At 38.7% G+C, this 20866-nt stretch overlaps 1 protein-coding gene across 2 annotated transcripts; it reads left to right on the plus strand.

Annotated features, from left to right (window-relative positions):
* The first annotated feature begins 1 nt into the window (after position 1).
* Positions 2 to 9845, plus strand: LYAR (Ly1 antibody reactive). Of its 2 annotated transcripts, none has more exons than XM_075420528.1 (9): positions 2 to 86; positions 501 to 689; positions 1618 to 1732; positions 4088 to 4195; positions 5594 to 5677; positions 6561 to 6897; positions 7168 to 7272; positions 8161 to 8246; positions 8561 to 9845. In XM_075420528.1, exons 2-9 carry the CDS (start codon positions 568 to 570, stop codon positions 8693 to 8695), a joined length of 1092 nt encoding a protein of 363 aa, XP_075276643.1. In that variant the 5' UTR covers positions 2 to 86; positions 501 to 567; the 3' UTR covers positions 8696 to 9845. The 2 variants fall into 2 exon arrangements, with proteins under 2 accessions (XP_075276643.1, XP_075276644.1); XM_075420529.1 differs by having other exon boundaries at positions 71 to 132.
* Positions 9846 to 20866: the final 11021 nt, after the last annotated feature.

The following is a 20866-nucleotide window of genomic DNA, read 5'->3' on the forward strand; positions in this document are numbered from 1 at the left end:
GCCGAGGGCCGCGCGGGCGCAGAGCAGCGGAGGCAGGGAGGGGCCGGCGGGCGGACGGACCGACGGACGGACGGACGGAGGGACGGGTGGGGGAGGGGGCGGCACGTGCCGCGCGGGGCGGCGGCGGCTGAGGTGCGGGGAAGGAGGGTTGGCGGGTGGCGGGAGCGGGGTGAGGCGGCCCGGCCCGGCCCGGCAGGGCCGCAGCCTGGGCCGCCGAGGAGCGGGGCGGTCGGGCTGGCCTTCCCGCCCGTGTGGCCGGGCCCCCCCTCAGGCGGCTCCCGCGCAGCAGCGGCGGTCGCCTGGAGCCGAGCCTGCTGCGGGAGCGGGACGGGGGCGCACGGGTTCGGGCGAAGCGAGTTTTTCCTGCTGGAGTTCTGCGCGTTGGAAGCCGGCCCGCTGCGGCTCTCTGTTGGCGGGCGCGCAGCGAGTGGCGTTTCCGTTCGGCCATCCAAGTGCTGCTTTCCAGCCCTAAGCGTGAGACCTCCTCCCGGTGTTCCTAGGGCTGTGCTCGTGCGGGGAGGAGGACGGCCGGACCCGCGTCGTGGAAGCTGCTGAGCGCTCGCCGACATGGTGGTTTTCGCGTGCAACGCGTGCGGAGAGTCTGTGAAGAAAGCGCAAGTGGAGAAACACGTGAACGTCTGCAGGAACTGTCAGTGCCTTTCCTGCATGGATTGCGGCAAGGATTTCTGGTAGGCAAAGGAGGGGAAATGGTCCTGCTCACTCTGCAGTGGTTGTCGCAAATACGAGGTTTACCTGTGGTGTGTTAGAATTAAATTTGGCAGTTTCTGAATAATTCATATTTGTATTTAAAAATTATGCATGTTTTTATATCATGTCAAGCTTAATCATCCAAGTTTGAACCACAGGGACAACTAAACCACACAGTAAACAGTTGTAGTTTCTTTTACAGTTATAAGTGACAGTGCTTTCAGCTTCTGATCATTAACAACTGCTACCTATTCTGTTCCTGCAGAGAGCGTGAGATTGGCACTAACATAAAAAATTCTGAATTTGATTGTCACTTCTCAGAAGAAAGCAGTGTTACTGTCTGCTTTCAAAATATAAATACATGAATTTGTGTAAGAAAGTAAGATTATCCTCAAATAATGATTATATTTCTCAATGCTTCACTGACAAAAATTAAGTTCTATGTTTTTTATTTCTTTTGGGGGCACTTACACGTTGGTCAAAACTACACTACCACATTAGTGTATCTATATTTAGGAATTAGGGTTTTGCAAACATTTTTTACCCGTTTTTCTAATTTTAACGTGTCAATGTAAGTAGTACAGCACAGATATGCATTTATAGCTGCGCTTGTGTTACATGTACAAATGTGCGTTAGTTGTAGAGTCATTATAAAATCAGCAGTATACTGAAGACTGGTTTTACAGATCAGGATTTTCCACTGGAGGCTGTAGCATGACAAATGTCAGCAGTCTTATAAGCACGTACGTTAGGCATGACAAACTTTACGCGTATGAGCATTGACAGTATGAAGGTTTAAATGTTCAATGTCATCATCTGTTACTTCAGTTTGTCGATTACATGAGTCTTACGTAGTTCGAAGGACTGAAACACTTTAGTGAACTACAGTTAAAAATCTCCTATTTTCAGGGGTGATGATTACAAGGAGCACGTGAAGTGCATAAGTGAAGACCAGAAATATGGTGGAAAAGATTTTGAAGCCAAAACTAACAAAGGAGATGCTAAACAGCAGGAATGGATTCAGGTAAGGTTTGTACTGTATACTGATATGATAAATAACTGTTGTTTATAGTCACTAAAGACACACAAGAGAGGCTGTGCTGGATCAAACCAGAGATATCTTCTACCCAATATCCACAGCTGTCTTTTGGCAATTCCTTGGTAGGTCTATTGCTTATCCTGGCAAGAAACACACCTTTTGTTTGTTTTGATCTGTCTCCTACCAGTTTGATTTGGTGTTCTCTAGGTCTTGCATATAAAGAGGCATTGATCATTGTCCGCCCTCTTCACGCCACATACGCTTTTGTAGACCTCTGTCAGGCATCCCTCGCCATCTCATCGTCTCTATTCCAGGCTGAAAAGTCCTATCCTGCTTAGTTGTTCTTCGTATGTAAATTATATCTTTGGTCCTCTGAAGTCTTCCCAGTTCTATTGTATCCTTGTGAAATGAGATTACAAGAGCTACATAAGCTGTTCAAGATACGGATGAACCATAGGTTTACTTGTTGTCGTAATGATGTTTTCTGTGTCCTTCTTTATTCCTTTCTTACAAGTTTTTGTCAGTTGATCTACTTTCTTTTTCACTGCTGCTGATTGTTGTGCTGGCATTTTCATGGAACTGGCTATGTTAACCCCAAGATCTTGTGTCTAAGCTCCAGTGATCAACTTAAAGCCTGCCAGATGTGAAGTGAGGATTGCTTTTCCTGTGCCTGCTGCTTTACACGAATTTGTGGTGAATTCAACGCAACTTTTTATTCTTTCTGGTATAATTCATAGTCCTCATCCTGAATAGCTTCCTATCATCAGGAAAATTTTCTTGCGCTCTTTTCAGATATTTTGTAAATATGTTGAACAGCACAGGGTGTAGCATGGATCACAGGAAATGTCTCCTACCCTTTCTGTCTTCATGTAGTTATTTATCGTGTGCAAGAACCTGCCCTCTTATGGCTGTTAGTTTCCGTTAAAGGTTTTAGGAAGGAACTCTGAAACATGTTTTTAAAACCGCATTAGGTGTAATTAGTCAGATCACCTGCATCCACGCATTTGTTGATTTCTATCTCATGTAGAACACAATCTTAACAAAGTACTAAGCTACATGCACACTCAAGGCATATGAATAATATGATTGAAGTCCACAGATTAGTGCCATTGTTGAGATTAAACATTGTCTGAGTACATTGTTCAAAGGGAGTATAATGTGACACTATTCTTATGAAAATTGTTAGCCTTCCTCAATAGAGTACTTTCTACACAGAAAGGTGAGGGATTATTACAGAGCGTCCTTTTCTGGTAGCCTGAACACATCCACAAAACCTTTCAGTAAACAGATTTTCAGAAGCATGGGAAGGCTCTCCAGTGGCTACATCTTTGAATAATGGGAAGCTCGTAGCTTTTTTTCCCTGTGAGCAGCGGTGCTGTTCAAGTAACTGCCACAAGGCCCTGGCCTGACCCCCTCTGTTCTCTTGTGCTGGCACCCGTAGCATGGGAATATGCCTGAGCTGTCTTATGGGGGGGTTAATGGTTGTTTAAGCTGGCACTGCTGCCAGAAGAAATGCATGTCAAACTGTGGCCTCAAAGTTAGCCTGATTTTTCACAATTAAGTCCAGAAGTTTGCAAAAACCAATCAGTTGACAGTTGCTTTTCTTAATGCAGGTCTTTTTCACACTGTAAGAATCCGCTACGTTATAGAGTTACTTTACTTTTAAATGTATTTATTACAGGTTGTAACTCATAAACCAGAAAGCATTGGTGAGCAGTCCTGCTTTCCTCTGCTTACTATAAAGGTACAAATATTTATATAGATAACTTTGAGGCATCGTATGATCTGTGATACACAGAATCACAGAATGTTCAGGGTTGGAAGGGACCTCTGTGGGTCATCTAGTCCAACCTCCCTGCCGAAGCAGGGTCACCTACAGCAGGCTGCACAGGACCTTGTCCAGGCGGGTCTTGAATATCTCCAGAGAAGGAGACTCCACAACCTCCCTGGGCAGCCTGTTCCAGGGCTCCGTCACCCTCAGAGGGAAGAAGTTCTTCCTCATGTTCAGACGGAACTTCCTGTGCCTCAGTTTGTGCCCATTGCCCCTTGTCCTGTCGTTGGGCACTACTGAAAAGAGTCTGGCCCCATACTCCTGACACCCACCCTTCAGATATTTGTAAACATATATTAGGTCCCCTCTCAGCCTTCTCTTCTTCAGGCTGAACAATACCAACAGTTAGTGTTCTTTCCCATGTGCACTGAACAGTTCTTTCGAGCAGGCTATACAGTGTGTGGGTACTAGGTGATTTCTGTCCAGTGTGTTTCCGACTTGCATACCTTGTCTGTATCATTTGATCATTATGCTTCTTTGCCTACTTAATTCTGGTTTTCTTCATTCAGAAAGTTCATGAAGTAATGAAGAAGCCAAACATTAGCCCTAAAGTGCGGAATGTCCTGCAGCAAATGCGTGTCTTTGATAATATTCCAAGAAAAAAAGTAAAGTTTCAGGTATGTTTTAATAGAGATTTGTAGTAATCCATGCAGTGATCTTAAAAATAGGTTTTAACGAGTGCCACTCTCTTTTAACAAAAGGTGGGACAAACTGCTGGTTTGGGCATTGGGAAACAGATGGTGTAATAGCTGAGTTTCAAATAGGCGATGTTTGTAAAATACATCTTGCTTAAAAAGACTCTTCTGTGTGCCATTTTAATTAGGTATTAAGCCAGACTCACTATTACAAGCTTAATCTCCATATGTAGGCTTGCTGTTTTTCTAATACCTTTCTTTTTTTCTATTTGCAATTTCTATTGAATGTCCAAATTCTTAGTTGTACTTTTAAAGGATTCTTATTTCTGTGGCTTTGTTTTGTTCCTGGTAAAAGCAAGATACTGTTTCGAGAGTTTTCCTGTTGCTCAGTATCCTGACAGATTCTCCCACACTGGATGCTTCACTAAACTTTGCATCACAGCTAAAGCAAATTCCAAATGTTTTGTGGGATCCGTAAAGAATTACTGTCAAGATGGGCTTTCTCCCCCGTCCCTCTTTCTGTGCCTCAGTTTGTGAGGTCAAGAGATCACGATTACTTCCAGAGCACGCAGGTGAAATTGCTCTATAAATAGAGCTGCGGTGAAATTGCTGCTAGTGAGCTGAAGGTTAGAATACTTTTCTACAAAATTAATGTTCTAAGCTTGGAAAGTGATACTGTCAAGAAGCCTCTTTCTTTTTGGTAAGATGTTGCAGTGGAAGATCGAAAGTTTTTGCAGTTTGTTGTTCCAGTTTACTAATTCAGCTTTCCTGTTTTTTTTATTGCAATGTAAAAATCTTTATGTTAGGTTTTACTTCCTGAAAGTTGATCTTTTGCTGATAGTGTGAGCGTGTTATAAGTAGAAATTTACTGCTTTGTTCTCATTTTCAGCAGGAACTCCTGCAATAGCCCCAAGAACTTTGAAATTTTTACATTGAGATATTTGCTTAAATTTTACTTTTCTGTAATAAACTCAGGTGGCCATTTAGGAGCATGACCATCTGTCCAGTACACAAATAAATAAGATTGGATCCTTAATGATTCAACTTATGAGAACAGTCATAACGTTTGATAGGACATTGCTATAACCAGCTGTACTCAAAAGCTTGAGGATAATCTTTTCTATATATTTACCTCTTCCGGATTACTGTTGGTGAGGCAATTGAGAGGCATGGTATAGCCTTGTAACAGTACAGTGGTATTATGCAAAACAATTTAGCATGGAGGTTTAAGAGATTCATGGAGAGTAAACATCTAACCAGATGTTAATCAGAAAAAATTATTAGATTCTTAAATGAAAAATAAAAACAAGAACCAAATACATGGTAATCAAGAAAAAAAAAGAGTTGCACTTTTTCAGTTGTTGTTTTTTTCCTGCACAGAATTGGATGAAGAACAGTTTGAGAATTACTGACAGCACTTTGCAAGACCAAGTGTGGGATGTTTTCTCTGATGCAACCAGAAATGTAAGTTAAGTTAAAGGTAGAACATCGTAGAACAGGAATGCAGTCAAAAATGCTGGAAGGAAAAACCTTTCAGACACCTTTTGCAGATGTTAGAAGAAATACTGCCTCTCATTGTTACAATGGATTATGTTATAATGTAACTGTAATGCTAATTTGTGGAACAAATTGTTGGTGAAGTAGTGCATACTGGGCAGGTTGTGATTGAAAACTTGGACACAGTGACATGTTGTACTAATCAGAAGGCTACTTTAACTTTATTCTATGGTTTTAGTACGTAAGGAAAGGGAAAAACACTACTATTATCTTTGGTTCCAATCTCTTATAAAGCACTAAGAAGGAATACAAAAGGTCTTTTCAGAACTTTTATTGGCCTCAAATTAATGTATATGGGAGTGGGAAATGAACAGCACTTAGTTTACCTATCTTATTAGTGGAGAGAGATGAGATCTTCCAGTTTGTAGTGCAGATTCCTCCCACTGACTTTTTTCTCAGCACCCAGTTCTTTGCTTTTTCAGTACTAGTTTAGCACATTTAGGTAGGGTGTTGTTTTGGTTGTTTGCTTACATCTATTACTGCTACCAGAAAGCGGTTGCAGAAGCTTACTTCTCTGTTGATGTAAAGATTGCTCTCCTCTTCCCCCCAGCTTCTTTGGAGGAAAAGTGCAGGCATAGCTTTGATATTAATGTTAATAAAAAAGGCTGTTAAGTCAACAGAAGAATCAGCCACACTATTTAGTGCTGTTTCTCAGGTAACTGGTGTCACTATGTGTAAGCAATTTAATTTAATACAGGATATTTGTGCTCTTCATGAATGGTGTAGTAGAGAAAAGTTGCAATGTCAAAAAGGCATGTAAAAATTGTAATAATCTGTCTTTCAACAACAGATTTCAAGTGAAAAAGAACAAGACAAACCACAACAGAAGAAAGAGGGGCAGTCTGCTGAAACTGGGGAAAAAACAACAGCAGAAGAAAATGGAATTACAGATGATAAAATTGAGAGGAAAAAGAGTAAAAGAGAACGAAAAGAAGAGAGACAAAAGAACAAAAAGAAGGAGAAAAAAGACTTGAAATTAGAAAACCAGTCAGAAGTAAAAAAGAGTAAAAAGTCAAAAAAAGGAAAGGAGAGCTTGGAGAATGAATTTGAAGTCAATGGAAATGGCCATCAGAGTGAAATAGAAGAAGAAAGAAATGTAAAGAAACGCAAACATAAACACGCAGAAGGTATCCATCCTACACCTTATATTCTTGTTTTCAGGATGCTTTTTCTCAGTGCTGTAAAGCTCAATAATCTACTTCAGTAGAATTTTTTTAGTAAGTTACATATACAAATTAGATTATTTTTTAACACTGTGGATGCACAGTCCTTTTATAAAATCTGAACTTCCTAGCAAATATAAACGCGTGTTACAAGAACAGAAACTTCAGGTCACGTCAGAACTTTTCTTCTAGTTTTACAATTTTTTGTGTATGTTTATGCAATTCCATCTCTAGAGGAACCTCACATCACAACGAAGAGAATGAAAACTGAAAACGTTTCTGAAGACGTGGAAACAGAAAACACCAATGGCAACGAAGAAAATGTGGGAACAGATAAAGGTATTCTTAAAGGGGGAGTTTAGATAGTTACAAAACTATTCTGCAGAAGGCTTAGCGCAGAATATAAGATGGCGCTTTTGCAGCAAGCCATGAAATAAATGGTCCCTCAGTACATGTACATGTGTGTATTCAGTATACGTATCTGTTCCAGAGTAAGTAGCCTGTGCTACACGTAACACCAGATGCTGAATGACTTCCCTCATTTGTTGCTTCTGCTGTGCTGGCAGCCTCTGCCTGTGCTTGCTTTCACTGGGCACTGAGGATTTTGGCATGTTTGTTTCACCACAGCAGGTCTCTTCCCTGCTGCCGTGCACGCTAGCCAACATAGAGGAAAAAGGGTAACAGCTCTCTTACATCTCTTACATCCCCATGTTTGCTCAGTGAATTGTAAATTGGACTTCAGTTGACCTTAGTTTATGCTTAGATAAACTTACTTATGCCTATCGTCCAACACACTAGTACTGTTGGGGAATGTCTGTACTTGAACATACAGATTGTGTATTTGGAAACTACCCATTAATGATCCCTGAAGTGGGTCCTGTGTGAAATTCGCTACCTGTGCTCTAAGGATGAGGAGACGGGATCTTCTCAACTCTTCCTGTGTTACGGAAGAGCTGCTGCTTAACAGCTGAAGCACTCAAGTTAAGTAAAAGCAGTCCTGGTTGTTCAAGTAGTATGTTGGTTCTTCAAGTGTATCCCATTACAATCTCCAGAAACAGCCTACCTGACTTTATGCTTAAGACACCCTGCTGTTGTAGGGTCAGTAAGATAACAATGAACTGTTGTGATAGCTGAACTGGTTCCAAAATTAGGCTGGCTCCTACTAGAGAGGAAGACCTGGAAATACCTAATTTTACTAATGATGTTGTACACCTAATTATTTTCTAGGTAAATTCAACTGGAAGGGAACCATCAAAGCTGTTCTGAAACAGGCTCCAGACAATGAAATTTCAATTAAAAAACTCAGAAAAAAGGTACTGTATAACATTTGTTTTTTAATCTCCTTTGGTCTTGTGAATTTCTTCCTGTAATGCTCAAGTTACAAAATCTGCCCCACATAAGCAAAAAAGTTTGCCATTATTTAATAGAATATCAATTGCCAGAATGTCAACTGAAGGACATGTTCTTTATTGCTTACTGGACTACAGAAGAAATTCAGTGCTAATTCTGCAAAGGAGTAATAGCATAATGGATTCCATGCTACTTTTGATACAGTAACATGAATGTATTATTGCTTAAAGTAGAATCATCTTTACTAACTCAAAACCATTCCTCTGTCTTTGTGCAGGTTATAGCTCAGTATTATGCAGTAGCTGGTGAACATCACAGATCAGAAGAGGATATGCTAGTCATATTTAATAAGAAAGTGAATAACAATCCCAAATTTAAAGTTCTAAAGGACAAAGTTAAACTCCTGAAATAAGAGTTTGCATACTTTTCATAACCTTTGCATTTTAATCTTGCAAGCTGAGTCAAATTCTTCTGTCAGCTGTACAAATACCATGCGGTGATCTCAATTTAAATTGTGTATGTGACAGCAGAATTTAACTTTTAAGACTGGATTCCTCCTCTTTTTCTAGATATATCACAGAACATTTTCAGATATTTTATTTTTTGATTTTATGGAAAATGTATATTTTTTGGTACAAGCCTACTGTATTAAAATTCTTCCAGTAATTGATATAATTTATAGGCATGAATGTTTATCAGGACTTTGGCTGTGTGGCTTTTTGCAGAAACTATTGCAAGAGCAAAGATGATTTTCATATTCAAAAACCCACCATGGAATAAATGTTACGCTAAAATTCAAAATAGTATGACCAGTACCCCCCTTACACGTTGTATCTAGTATACGCAGGCTTTAATAACCTCTTAATTTTCTGTTATAAAATGCACAACTAAAGTGTCTGTCAAGATTGTGTATGTAATATTGCACATTCAGGGAAAATCTAAAGACTTAAGTCACCTGTATATGCATAGCTACTGAATGTTTTAATTAGTAATGCAACTGGCTTCAGTATAAGTGGTCACATGGACTAAAAATTGACTGATGAAATGAATTACTTAAAACACCACTTTAAAAGTAATAAATCTTGCCACTTTGTGTAATACATCCACAAATTATACAAAATTTGAAGAGGCTGTTATATTGCAGTCACTTAAAACAATATAGGCAGGCCAGAAGTATAACATGCATGTAAGAGACAGAGTTGCCTTGGGAAAGTTACTTTAAGTTTACAGGGTTTTAATCGAATGCATAATAATTCCAAATAGGGAGTTTCCTACCATGAAGTAATCTGTTAAAAACAGTGGTGGAAAGCCAGTGAAAATTCCTTGCAGTAGATACTGTGGTGTTTTGGAAAAGTGCATAGTGATCTGAAGCAGATACACTTTTATAAAACTCCATAATTAACATACCTGAATTTATAGAAATACTGAATATATTAAAAGTATAAATATGAAAAAAATAACTGTTTGATACACTGGGTCCAGTTTTTCTGAGTACATATTTGTCTTGTTTGTTATAAACGTTGTAATAAAAATACCTAATAAATTTAAGATCTCTTCAATAAGTGTTTGTTGTTAATTCATGAAAATGGCTTTGGAAATAAATAGAATGAAATTTATTTACAGACATGGTGAAACTTTGAGAAGTTGTTTGAACACATTTCAAAAGGTTAAGATTTCTTTTCTTTTGTTCTTAATGTAGGAAAGGACATATAAAATAGTAAGTCCTTGTCAGTTGAAACAAATTAATGCAGTGCTTTTAATCTTTTCACTGTGTTTATTTTACAACGTATATTGTTACATGAAGAACCTGAATAGTTTTGCTACAGTAATTGTCACAGGTTTTCATTTTTTTAGTTTAAGAGTTCATTCCAAATTACGCCATTTCCTTGCACTTTTCATCTTCCATTGTTGTTGACAACAACACGTGTTTGAGACGTGTGTAGAAACTCCGTTCGCTGAACTTCCGCCGATGACACCTTCAGTTCTTGCGATGACAGCAGCAGTTACGGGTGCAGTCAGCTGCTGCCGCCGTTGTGGCAGCTAATTCTGTGCTGTGCCTCCATCCTTTTCTCCCTACCCTCAACCTCTCTCTCTATCCTACCCTTGACAGTGCTGGTCCCGTGCCCAGCGCCCAGGACCGCCTTCCCGCTGCCTGCCTGGGCGCCCGTCACCCAGCCTCGCTGGGGGAGCGTGTCTCCTAGCTCAGCTCCGACTCCGGGCACTCTGCCCCGTGAGCTGTGCAGCAGCAACGCTGGCCGCACCACTGCTGGCAACCGGCGCTACCTGCACGTTTTTTCAATAAAGGCCTACTATTCCTTTGCCATGCTCATGAACTCATCAGCTGCATCTTTTTTCCTTTTCCAGACTGGTAAGGGCAGTTTGAATTGTTTACGCTATGCATTTAAAAATAAATATTCACAGCAACTTCTTACTTTGGAGTGTTGCAAGTTACCTTTCATGGCTTGGGAGAATGACAGTTTGTGCTCATGAAAGCAATCAGCATTTTCTAATCTGCAGACAAAGAAGCTGATCTGTATCAGATGGAAACAAGAGCGTAAAAGAACCTCTGAAGTTATACAACAGTTCTTTTTATTCAGTCTAATAGATAACCAGATACTTAACTTGGTTCATGTCGTTGCAAAGTTCTGGTGTCTGAATGCTCAGGGTTTACTTCGGTGATCACTACAGGCATCTCTGAAGCAAAGCAACAGAGTAAATGTTTAGGAACACCACACATCAGCTGAAAGCTGAAAATAGGGAATATCAAATCCTCAGTACGCAGATGAGCTATCTGACATTTTTTCCTACAGTAACTGCTGGGAGTCTGTGGTTCAAGCGCCCGACTTCCCTGTGCAAGGCCACGGTAGTGCTAGTAGTGCCCACGTGGGGTAGTAAGTGGGACTTCTGCATCTTATTCTCCCCTTCTCTGGGAAAAGGGCAAAGCAGCACCAGCTGCTACTGTTTTTTCCGAATGATAGGGCAGATATAGAGCAAATTAATGCCTCTCTATTGATGGTCACTAACGGGAGTACTGCGAGCAAGTCCTGTTATAATTACAGTAGCATTACCTCATTGTACATCATTGCAGTAGTATTCCCTTTTCCTGCTTTGTTGGCAGAAAGGAGGAGCGGGGACAGCAATATGCTTTGTAGGTATGTTTGTCCTGGATGTTCATGGCAGTACTGTGGTACGGTAGAGCAGTCGATGCCTCTGACAGATGGCTTTGAGTGCTGCTGAAGTCCATGCACAGTAGAGTTATTGACATGCAGCTCTCCGGTTTAAAAAAAAAAAAAGATGACTTCTGCATATTTTCATTAGACAATTAATAGATTCCTCAGAGGACTAAAATTGGCTTTTCCACTTACAGCAGATTTGAGGTTTAATTTACTGCTTGCAATTAATGATGTCGCGATCAGATTGAAGTTACCCCGTTCTTTAAAACCACCAGTTTACTGGTAATCATTTCAGAGGGAGGCATAATTCTTTGCAGATCATTCAGAATACTTCATGAAGACAGAAAAAGAGTAAGACTTCTCTAATTTCTCTTCAGTGATTAATCAGCATATTTACCAGTATTTTTTTAAATCCTATGGATCTGTTGCAATGAAGTTTAGTACCTTGGATGCTCTTTTTTTTTTAAGTGAGGGGGCAGGGTGTACAACCTTAAGATTTATCAAATGCAAGAGGGCAACAGTGTCAATTTGCCTGATTGCCTTCAGAGACCATGTAATGTTTAAAAATTATTATTCCAGACAGTATAAGAGAACCGCAAGGCACAACCCACAGTGGTAATGTGGGAACTTGCTGAGCACCTGCTTGCAGTTTAATTAATACGTTCATTAAGCCTTATTATCCGATCCCAGCTTCTGGGTCAGCTGATTTATTCAAATGAACAGCTCTTAAGTCCTCATCTGAGTGACTTTGGGGTCTGTGCCCTTCAAGAGCAAACGGCAGGACTGACATCCATCCGTGCACGCACGTACTCGAAGGAGGAAGCTCTAGCTCACAGTAACTGCAGGGGTTCTGGCTGTTGTGTGCTGAGCGCACGACTGCCATCCCTCCCTTTTTTGCCAACGATGCCAAGTTTGACGCCCACGGAAATTCAGCTAACATGACCCACAACTGACATTTTCAAAACATTTGACAACAGGCACATGATGAACCAGAAAGTTCATCATCTTTGATCGAGGTTCTCAGCAGCAAGGTCAACTGATGAGGGTCATGCACAGACAGGAAAGATGCGGGTGCCTTCATCAAGCACACTACTGACATATAAAGTACAGAATATTTAAAAGAGTGTCATGACGGTCTAAGTAGTGCTTTATTTTATCCTTTTATCTGACGGAACAGCTGTGGTATTGGACTTTCTTTTAACAGCATGCCAGCATATTGGGTTTGTGTTGCCACAGAGGACTTAATCTGCTGAACCACTGAGTTCATTTCTTGTAGCATTTGGTCATGGAGCGATCAAAACCACATCTGAGTAATCAGTTCAGCTCTGTACCTGGGGAGATCCAGGAAAATCTAGCACACAATGCAGTCATATCATAAAAAAACCCACAGAAACAAAGCAAACAGTAAATCAGAGACCACTGATCTGCTGCAGACCCTCAAAATCAACATGACTGGCTTACAACCTTTCCGTTTTTCACTCTGATATATTTCTAACTCTAACAGATCTTACCTTTTGGTACGTGAATTGCTGGACAGTTCAGATAACATCAGTGTTATGCAGGTCATTAAAATAAGCCTTCAGTGTTAAGTGTTTGAACATTAAATAAAAAAAAACAAACAAACAACTGACAAGTTCTTTAGACCAGGTATTTTTAAAGCATCATCGCCTTTCCCACTGTTTCTTTTCATTGCTTTCAGGTCAAAGGGGCATTGCTTAATGCTGATTCTGCAGTGCGGCAGAATCACGCAGCTCATGGACTCCACCTTTTGGTGTGTTTTTCTCATTTGCAATTAACCAAAAGTAATACTCAGAAAGGGACTTTCCTGTCTTGCAGCTGCCACTCCAGATTCTGAGGAAAAGAGAGGCCCCTGCCAAACTTTTGCAGAGGCAGAAAAGTTACTGTGAAATCACGTAACTTAAAAAAAGGAGATGAGGTAGCACAAGTGTGAATTCTATCTTTGTGCATTTCCTAGTTTAGTTGCATGAATTTATACCATTAAAGCTAGTATTTTAATGTAGTTTGTACAGATCTTAATGAGAATGTAAACAGAATTTTGATTTTACTAGCAAAAGCTGGACATTTAAGTGCTATAGTATGAAAAAATGTAATATTAAATATTTACTTTGTAGCTACATATTTTACACTTGTTCTGTTTCAAATTGAGATGTGAAAACAGACAAAATCAATGTTAATAAGGTACCGAATTTTCCAGTATTCACTCAGTACTGTAACCACAGGAAATTTCTTTGTTGTAACATGAGTCAGGGTACTGAAAAATTAGTGCAAGAGAATGCTTGTATAAAGCTCCGCGTAGTATTTAATACAAATTGACAAAATTGTGCAGAATTTATTTTTTTTATTTTCCACAAATAGTATGTTTAGCAGTCATGTTAATGTCAACAGTCACAATAAATTGATGAGAAACCACCAGATAATAGTAACATAGCGTGACAAAATGTTCCAGAACATGTTTGTTTTGTTGATTTTCTAAACAGCATAACATATCTCCGTAATAAAATATACCTTATTGCTAAAATTTTCCTTTCTAAAATAGTGTCTTGGAGATTGAGTGTCTTGGTGGCAAGGGCGAGGAAGGAAGTAGTCTTGTAAATGAGAAAACTGTTTAAAGTTAGTGGCTTTCTTGATAAGTACAGCATAAGCATTTTAGCAGGGAGTTTAATCACTGAAAGAAAAAGCTTCAAAGGACAGCTACTTATTTGTTGTGCTCAGCCCTCCGCTGTGCTGGTGCCTTAGAGTAGTTCATTCTTCTTTCTCCCAGTGAAAACTGATCCTCCCACCTGGTGCTATAATCCGATTGCACCAGTACAATGTAGTCAGGCCCTGCCATGCGTAGTGGCTTACAGCTGACGGCCACAGGATACAGAGACCCAATACCTGACTTCATTCGGAAACTTTTAACACTGTAACACTCACCCTTCCAGCAAATATTAAACTTTTTGTGTGAGATAAGAAAAAAAAAAGGCATATTGTTCTGTACATTGACCTGTATTCACAGGTTACAAGATATCTCAGTCAATATATTCAACATTTATCCCTTTCTTCTCCCAATTTAGCTTTTAAGAAAAAACAAGAATAAGTCCTCTAAGCTTTTTTTCTGCTCTGTCAGCCAAGAAAAGTAGCATATCATGTTTCCCATTAGTATTTGTACAGGAAGTGTTATTTTATATTGAATTCTAAATTTCCCTTGGACTAGAGGAAGTTTTAATAGTAACTTTTCTTTGCACCTGTTAAGATACAATTCCTTTTGCATCTGCAACCTACTGCTTTTCTTTGCACTTGTTGAGAGATAATTCCTTTTGCATCTGAATCCTCATGCTATTACGCTCTCACAGGGTAAGGACTGAAAAACCTCCAAGTTTTTGCTTAGATTGGACTTTTTTTTAGCAAGACTGCAGATCACAGCGCCTAGTCCTTTCTCAGACATATCCTCATTTTATTTTTTATTTATCCCTCCTTTTTTAATTTATTCTAGAAGACTTAGAATTGACCAGTCTTCAAATAGAGGCTGTGTTCTGCCCTTCTCGAAGTGTATCTTTTGTACAGACACCACTCTTGCTACTCAACTCTGTATCTGAGTTACAGCAGAAGTAAAATAACTGACTTCCTACAGAAGTACTTTTATAGTTCCTGAAATTACTTGGAAGTAACAGAAAAACAGAAATTGTGTCTCTGCATGCCTATCCATTAAACTACTATTCTCAGACTTTTAGGTGGAAGGCATTACTACTAAATTTGTATTAAAATCCTAATCGAGGCCTGATTACAGAGTGAAGCTCAACTCTCACATATATTTGTTTTATTAGAAAAAAGGTGCTTTTAAGCATACTGAGGTCTTCCTCTCAGGCAGCATGAAATCCATCTGAAAGTATTCATGTCACTGCATCTCATTTCAGTGACAAATGGAATGAAAAATAACAGCAGAGTTCTGCCTGCATTGCAGATGGCACAAAACATGTGATTTTTACTCCTTCATTCTGTTCTCTGCAGCAGCCATGTAATGAACTCTCGCAATCCAGCCATTAATGCTTAAATAGAAAGCACGAAGTGCACTTTTATACATTTGATTTTCTGCCCTTCTGCTGGCCTTTGATTCTTGATGATGAGAAGGAATTGAAGAAGGAATACACAGCTGTTGACACTGCATACTATCCATGTGTGACAAAAGCTAATGTTTTTCACAGGTGATACAGGACCAGGAATTTCTCCTAGACTTTTCTTTCTTACCATTAAAGCAAGTGCTTCAATTACTGAAGCCAATACTTTGTGCCTGCATTTCTGCCTTGCAGTTCTAAATCAACTGCCAGCATAAAAGCTTTTACTGAATTGTACAGACATTTCTTATGCTTAGAGCGCTTTATTGATTTTTTTTTTCCATCTATCCATTCTACGATTTACTAGAAGACATTTTATGGACTGTTTGTTCCTAAAGTTTCCTGTCTTACGCCATGAAATATGCTTCACCTTCCTTTCTTGCTGCCACAACTCTGTCTCACCTATTCTACCTTTGAAAGTTCAGCTTTTTTGGTGAACTTTCAGAATTTAAGTGGTTCCAAAGGTTAGCACTGGGTAAGTTTTCTATGAAAAGAAAGAATAGGACTCACCATTAGTTCTATGTTCTTAAAGACCTGTCCATGTTCTTAAAGACCTGTCCATGCTAAGCAGATTACCCAAAACAGGAACAGGAATTGCACAACCATTCTCCAGCTAAAATTTCAAATTGAAGTATTGTTGAATTTAGTCTTCATACCACCCAAACATCTTTCTCTCTTCCTTTCTCTGACAATATAGCACTCGTTAAGTGTTCCCTCTAATTCTGTTCTCCAATTAAAATACCAGATCAAAATATATGAAAAATTGACCCTGCAGGCTACATAAGTGGTAATGGACTGTGAAGGACAATAGTAAAGAAACCCTCCTTATAAACCTGAATGAAGTGTGTAAGAGCTTTGTTTTGTGTTTATTTTTTCAAGACTCCACAGAAAAATTTCTCCAGGCAAACAGCATGAGCTGAATCCCACACTATATACATCAGTGAAATGTTCCTATGCTGAACACATTGTGAAAATTATCTGTACTTTCCAATCTTGTAACAGTAAGGTCCCCGTGCCCAAGAAGCTTTGTCCCTGCTTCATTACAGCAGTCAAATCACAGCCAGGGGGGACACTAGACCATTTCAAAAACAATAGCTAATTTGCTACCACAGCCTAAAAAAATGCTAACCTCTATCAATACAGAAATAAAGTGTCATGCCTAAAGAGAGCAATACTCCTGCAGCGCAAATGTTCAATGAATAATAAACTTGAACGCCCATTCCCACAACTGATAAGTCTTTTCTGTGTGAAGTAGATCTGTGATTGTCATCACACCATAAAACAAAAAAATACCTTAGGATGTCCCTAAATGCCCTAAGTATGACATTCGTGTCATATTGTTACAGATGCATGGTTGCACAGACTTTTTCCTCAGCGAGGAATTCAGTTTCAGTAATTCGCAAGTGTTCCCTTTCCCACCCTCCCACATCTGGCCATTTGTTTTTGCCTCTCCATACTCCCTTGCATTTTTGCAGGCTTTTAAAACCAGATCAAATCCTTGAACTGAGAGGTATTATATACCACTACTGCGGACTGAGTAGTCAAGAACAATTATAGCTGGAGTATTGCTGCCAAATGCTTTGTATCATTAAACTGTAGCCTTAGGAAAACGTTTTGAGAGTCATTGTCCTCCCTAAGAAAGCACGCATAGTTAAGTGAAACTAAACTCAAGAAATTATTTAGGAGAGAGAGTAGGCAGATTTACTTAGCAACTTCTAGGAGAACAGTTTATCCAGATTTATCTCATGGGTTTTGTTTACAAGTTTGAAGATCTGAGCTGGAATGAACAGTCTTCTCATTTTATATTCTTAATGCCGATTATAGCAAAAGGCAAATATTGAAACTACCTAACACTTCTAATCAGGACAATTGAGGGTGTTGAAATGGTCTTCCATCAAATAGATACTTCAAATTAAAGAAATGTTCTGGACCAGCTACTTTTTTGTAATTTGCAGACAACTTTCGAGGTGAAGAATAGCATATCTACATTAATCAGATAACATTATGTGGCGCATTCTTTTTCTGTTCTCCTAGATGCCCTCTCCACCTTTTTAGCTGCCTTTATATTTTCTGCTTTATTTTCAAATGCTTGCATGCTTATACATAGTGCATTCTTGGTATCAAACACACTATTACATGTATTGTTTCCTTCCTAAAGGACCAATTCAGGGCTGCACTGTAATTTAATACTCGCAAGAGAAATCAACTTGAGTTCAATAGTTTGTATACATACCACATTCAGAGTTGATTGAGTTTTAACCTTTAGTTGTTTTTCAGATCTGCCTTAATTTATTCATACCAAGTGCTTTTAAGTCCTTTGCTGTTTTCTTTCATTGTACTGAATTTGAAATAATTAAAAGAATGCTAGATGAAAGCAAGAGAACTGTAGTACTGTTTGAAAGCTTTTTTCTTACCTGCATGAGCTAGATAATGTATTTACTTTTTCACTCCATGTAAGAGAGGATATGCAATGCTTTACTCCCAGAACAACATTCAGAAAGGACTGAGAATCTCTACCCATCCAATCCTTTTACTCCTGATAGTGGAAGATAAGCAGCAGATTACTAATTTCAGCTGAAAATGAACATATGGAGAGAGAAGCCAGCCCTACTTAGACAAGAAATGAAGAAAATTCCAATCAGGTCTTTTGTGAACAGATAACCCTTGGGCTAGTTTAGATATTGACTTCTGTAATGGGGAAAAAGTTACAAATATTTGCTAGAATACTAGAAGACTATTTTGACTTTCTAAATGTGAGAATTTAACTGGGAAGTCTAAAATTTATATGTACCCAGTCAAGGAACATAAAAATCTACCACTTGTGTGTGTCATTAAGAGTTACCTGTAAATCAACAAAAACAAACAACTCATCAGTAAATAGCAAATACTCAGCAAGCAACAAGAAAATGAATTTCAAAATATCCAACCAGATTGCAAAATTCAGCTTTCACTTATAACTGCAAAACCTGTATATTTAAAAACATTCAAATTCTATTTCTATTTAAAAGGAAAGAATGCGAAGGTGTTGAAGTCAGTTTCCAAAAATGTTGGAAGAATTTACATTATGCAAGAGACCAGGTGTACAGTTAACAAAAAAAATGCTGCATTTCCTTCACAGAATCTTCAAATTCACAAATTCCTTTTGCATACTGTTAACTAAATGTATCAGATCAAGCATGACATTTTAAAATGCTCCCTAACATTTCTGCAGGGATTCTTAAACTTTAACTTGCAAGAATTAATTACCCATAACAGGCCTGTTGTTTCGATGCTTTCTTAATTATATTGTTCATCTTATAACAGTTCAGCTCCTGAGTGCTAGCTACTCTTTAACAGCTTAATAATTTCTGAATCAGAGAAGCTCTGTGAAAAGATCACAGAAAACATCTCAGCTCTACAAACACTGAACATGAGCGGTCTCGGTTAAGGTCAACAGTGAGTCAGGGAAGGGAAGCTCTTCTTTCAGCTCTTTGCACAATACCTACTCTGTAGGTAAACAGGAGTCTTCAGTCTAAGAACACTAACAGATCTTAATCTTTTCCAGCATACATATTTATTTAATTGCTATGTTTAAATCAGAGATACTTCCTATGAATAGCTTTTGCAAATACAGTACAGGAAGATTTCCTTTGTTTCTTATTTGAATCACTAGCATGAAAGCAAAGGCTGAGGTAATCATTTCAGTCAAAGGAAATAAAACAAAGAAACCTCTATTTCATGGCTAAGAAAGCAGAGCTCAGAGGCTCCCACGAGCTGTTAACTTCAAAATGTTCACCCAAACTAAATAAAAAATAATCCCTGTAGTCACTAAGGACTATGATGTGGTTGGCCTTTATGTGAGACAATTTCTACTCCCTATAACATGGCTCACATGAAATTCACATGTAAATGAAGGCCTGGCTTTCTGCAGAGAAAAAAAAAAAACCCAGTATAAAAAATTGTTCCATTCTTGTTATCTTTTAGGCTGAATTTACTCCAAACTCAACGCACAGTAATGAAGAGTAACCAGAACCCTTGCTTCCATTGTCCCTAGAACCTCACTAATCTATAAAACAGATGATAGGATATTTAGGAAAATATAGTAATTTTTTTCCTGATAAATTTTTTCCTACTATTGTTAGCAGCCCCTTTGCTGAAAAGACAATGTCTCCAGGTAGATCATACGACATACGGTATCTACGTATCAGTTCACACAACAGATGAAGAGCCAGTGCTGTTTTTCTTCCACCCGTAGAATGCACAGATTAACTCAAATTGTCCATTACTTCAGCACCTACAATTCAAATCAAATCTAAGAAAAAGTTGTGATAAATACATTGAAAAAACTTAGTCCTGTGTACTTTCAGGCTTCAGCATTACACTAGTTAAATTGATGTAAGTCTACTGAGTTAGACCTGCTGTAACACTGTATGAATTAGGTTATATGTGCAAAAGATCTATTATTTTATTAATACTTATCCCAGTTTTTTTCCACTCATTTCAAAGGGCATTTGATAAGGTCATTCCTTACCCAACAGGTTTAGAACAGCTTAAAAACAGTGCAGGTCAGAACAAGTCTAGCTTGTACCCTTAGTTTCTACCCTTACGATGGTCTGACATTTTTTAAGGTTTACTGATGAAATACATAATTATTTATCCATAGCCTATATTCCATTCTTTTTGCTTTTCCTGTTTTCTCAACATGAAACTACAGAGGAAGTGTCTGCAAGGCTTTTACGCTGATAAATGCTGCACAGTATGCAAAGAATGCACATGCTAAGTGAAAACTGACATATTTCTCATACTCACTGTTTTCATGCAAATAGTTTGCCTTCTAAAAGGAAAAGTATGCTGAGGTTATTAAACATTTGGTTTTTTGAACTTTGTATACAGCTAGGAGGACTATTAATTTGATTTTGGCAACCAAAAGTCACATGCTGAAATTATTTTTTTCTTCAATCTACCTTATAATAATCTGCGCTTTTATTGAATATTTCTATGTTTAATTACACCGTAAAGAAAAGCTGTCTGCAACGGGTGCCATATCGAACAGGTCCTTCCATTCTGTAGCCAGTGGGATTCTTGCCTTAGTAGGAACATTATGCCACACATGACTTTGTATAAGAAAGCACAGGATTTGTAAGTACCACACATATAATCTGATTAGCCTAATAAATCATTACCATTGGAAACAAATTTCAATTTTAAAAGCCACGTTACTTGTTCAATGAACACACCCCAAAAGATACAGTACATAGATTCGTAGTATTCTTGTAATGACCAGACCTAAATCTGTCCACCTAATTTAGTAGCTTT

Source organism: Opisthocomus hoazin, chromosome 5 (genome assembly GCF_030867145.1).
Source record: "Opisthocomus hoazin isolate bOpiHoa1 chromosome 5, bOpiHoa1.hap1, whole genome shotgun sequence".
In the NCBI taxonomy this organism is placed as follows: Eukaryota; Metazoa; Chordata; class Aves; order Opisthocomiformes; family Opisthocomidae; genus Opisthocomus; species Opisthocomus hoazin.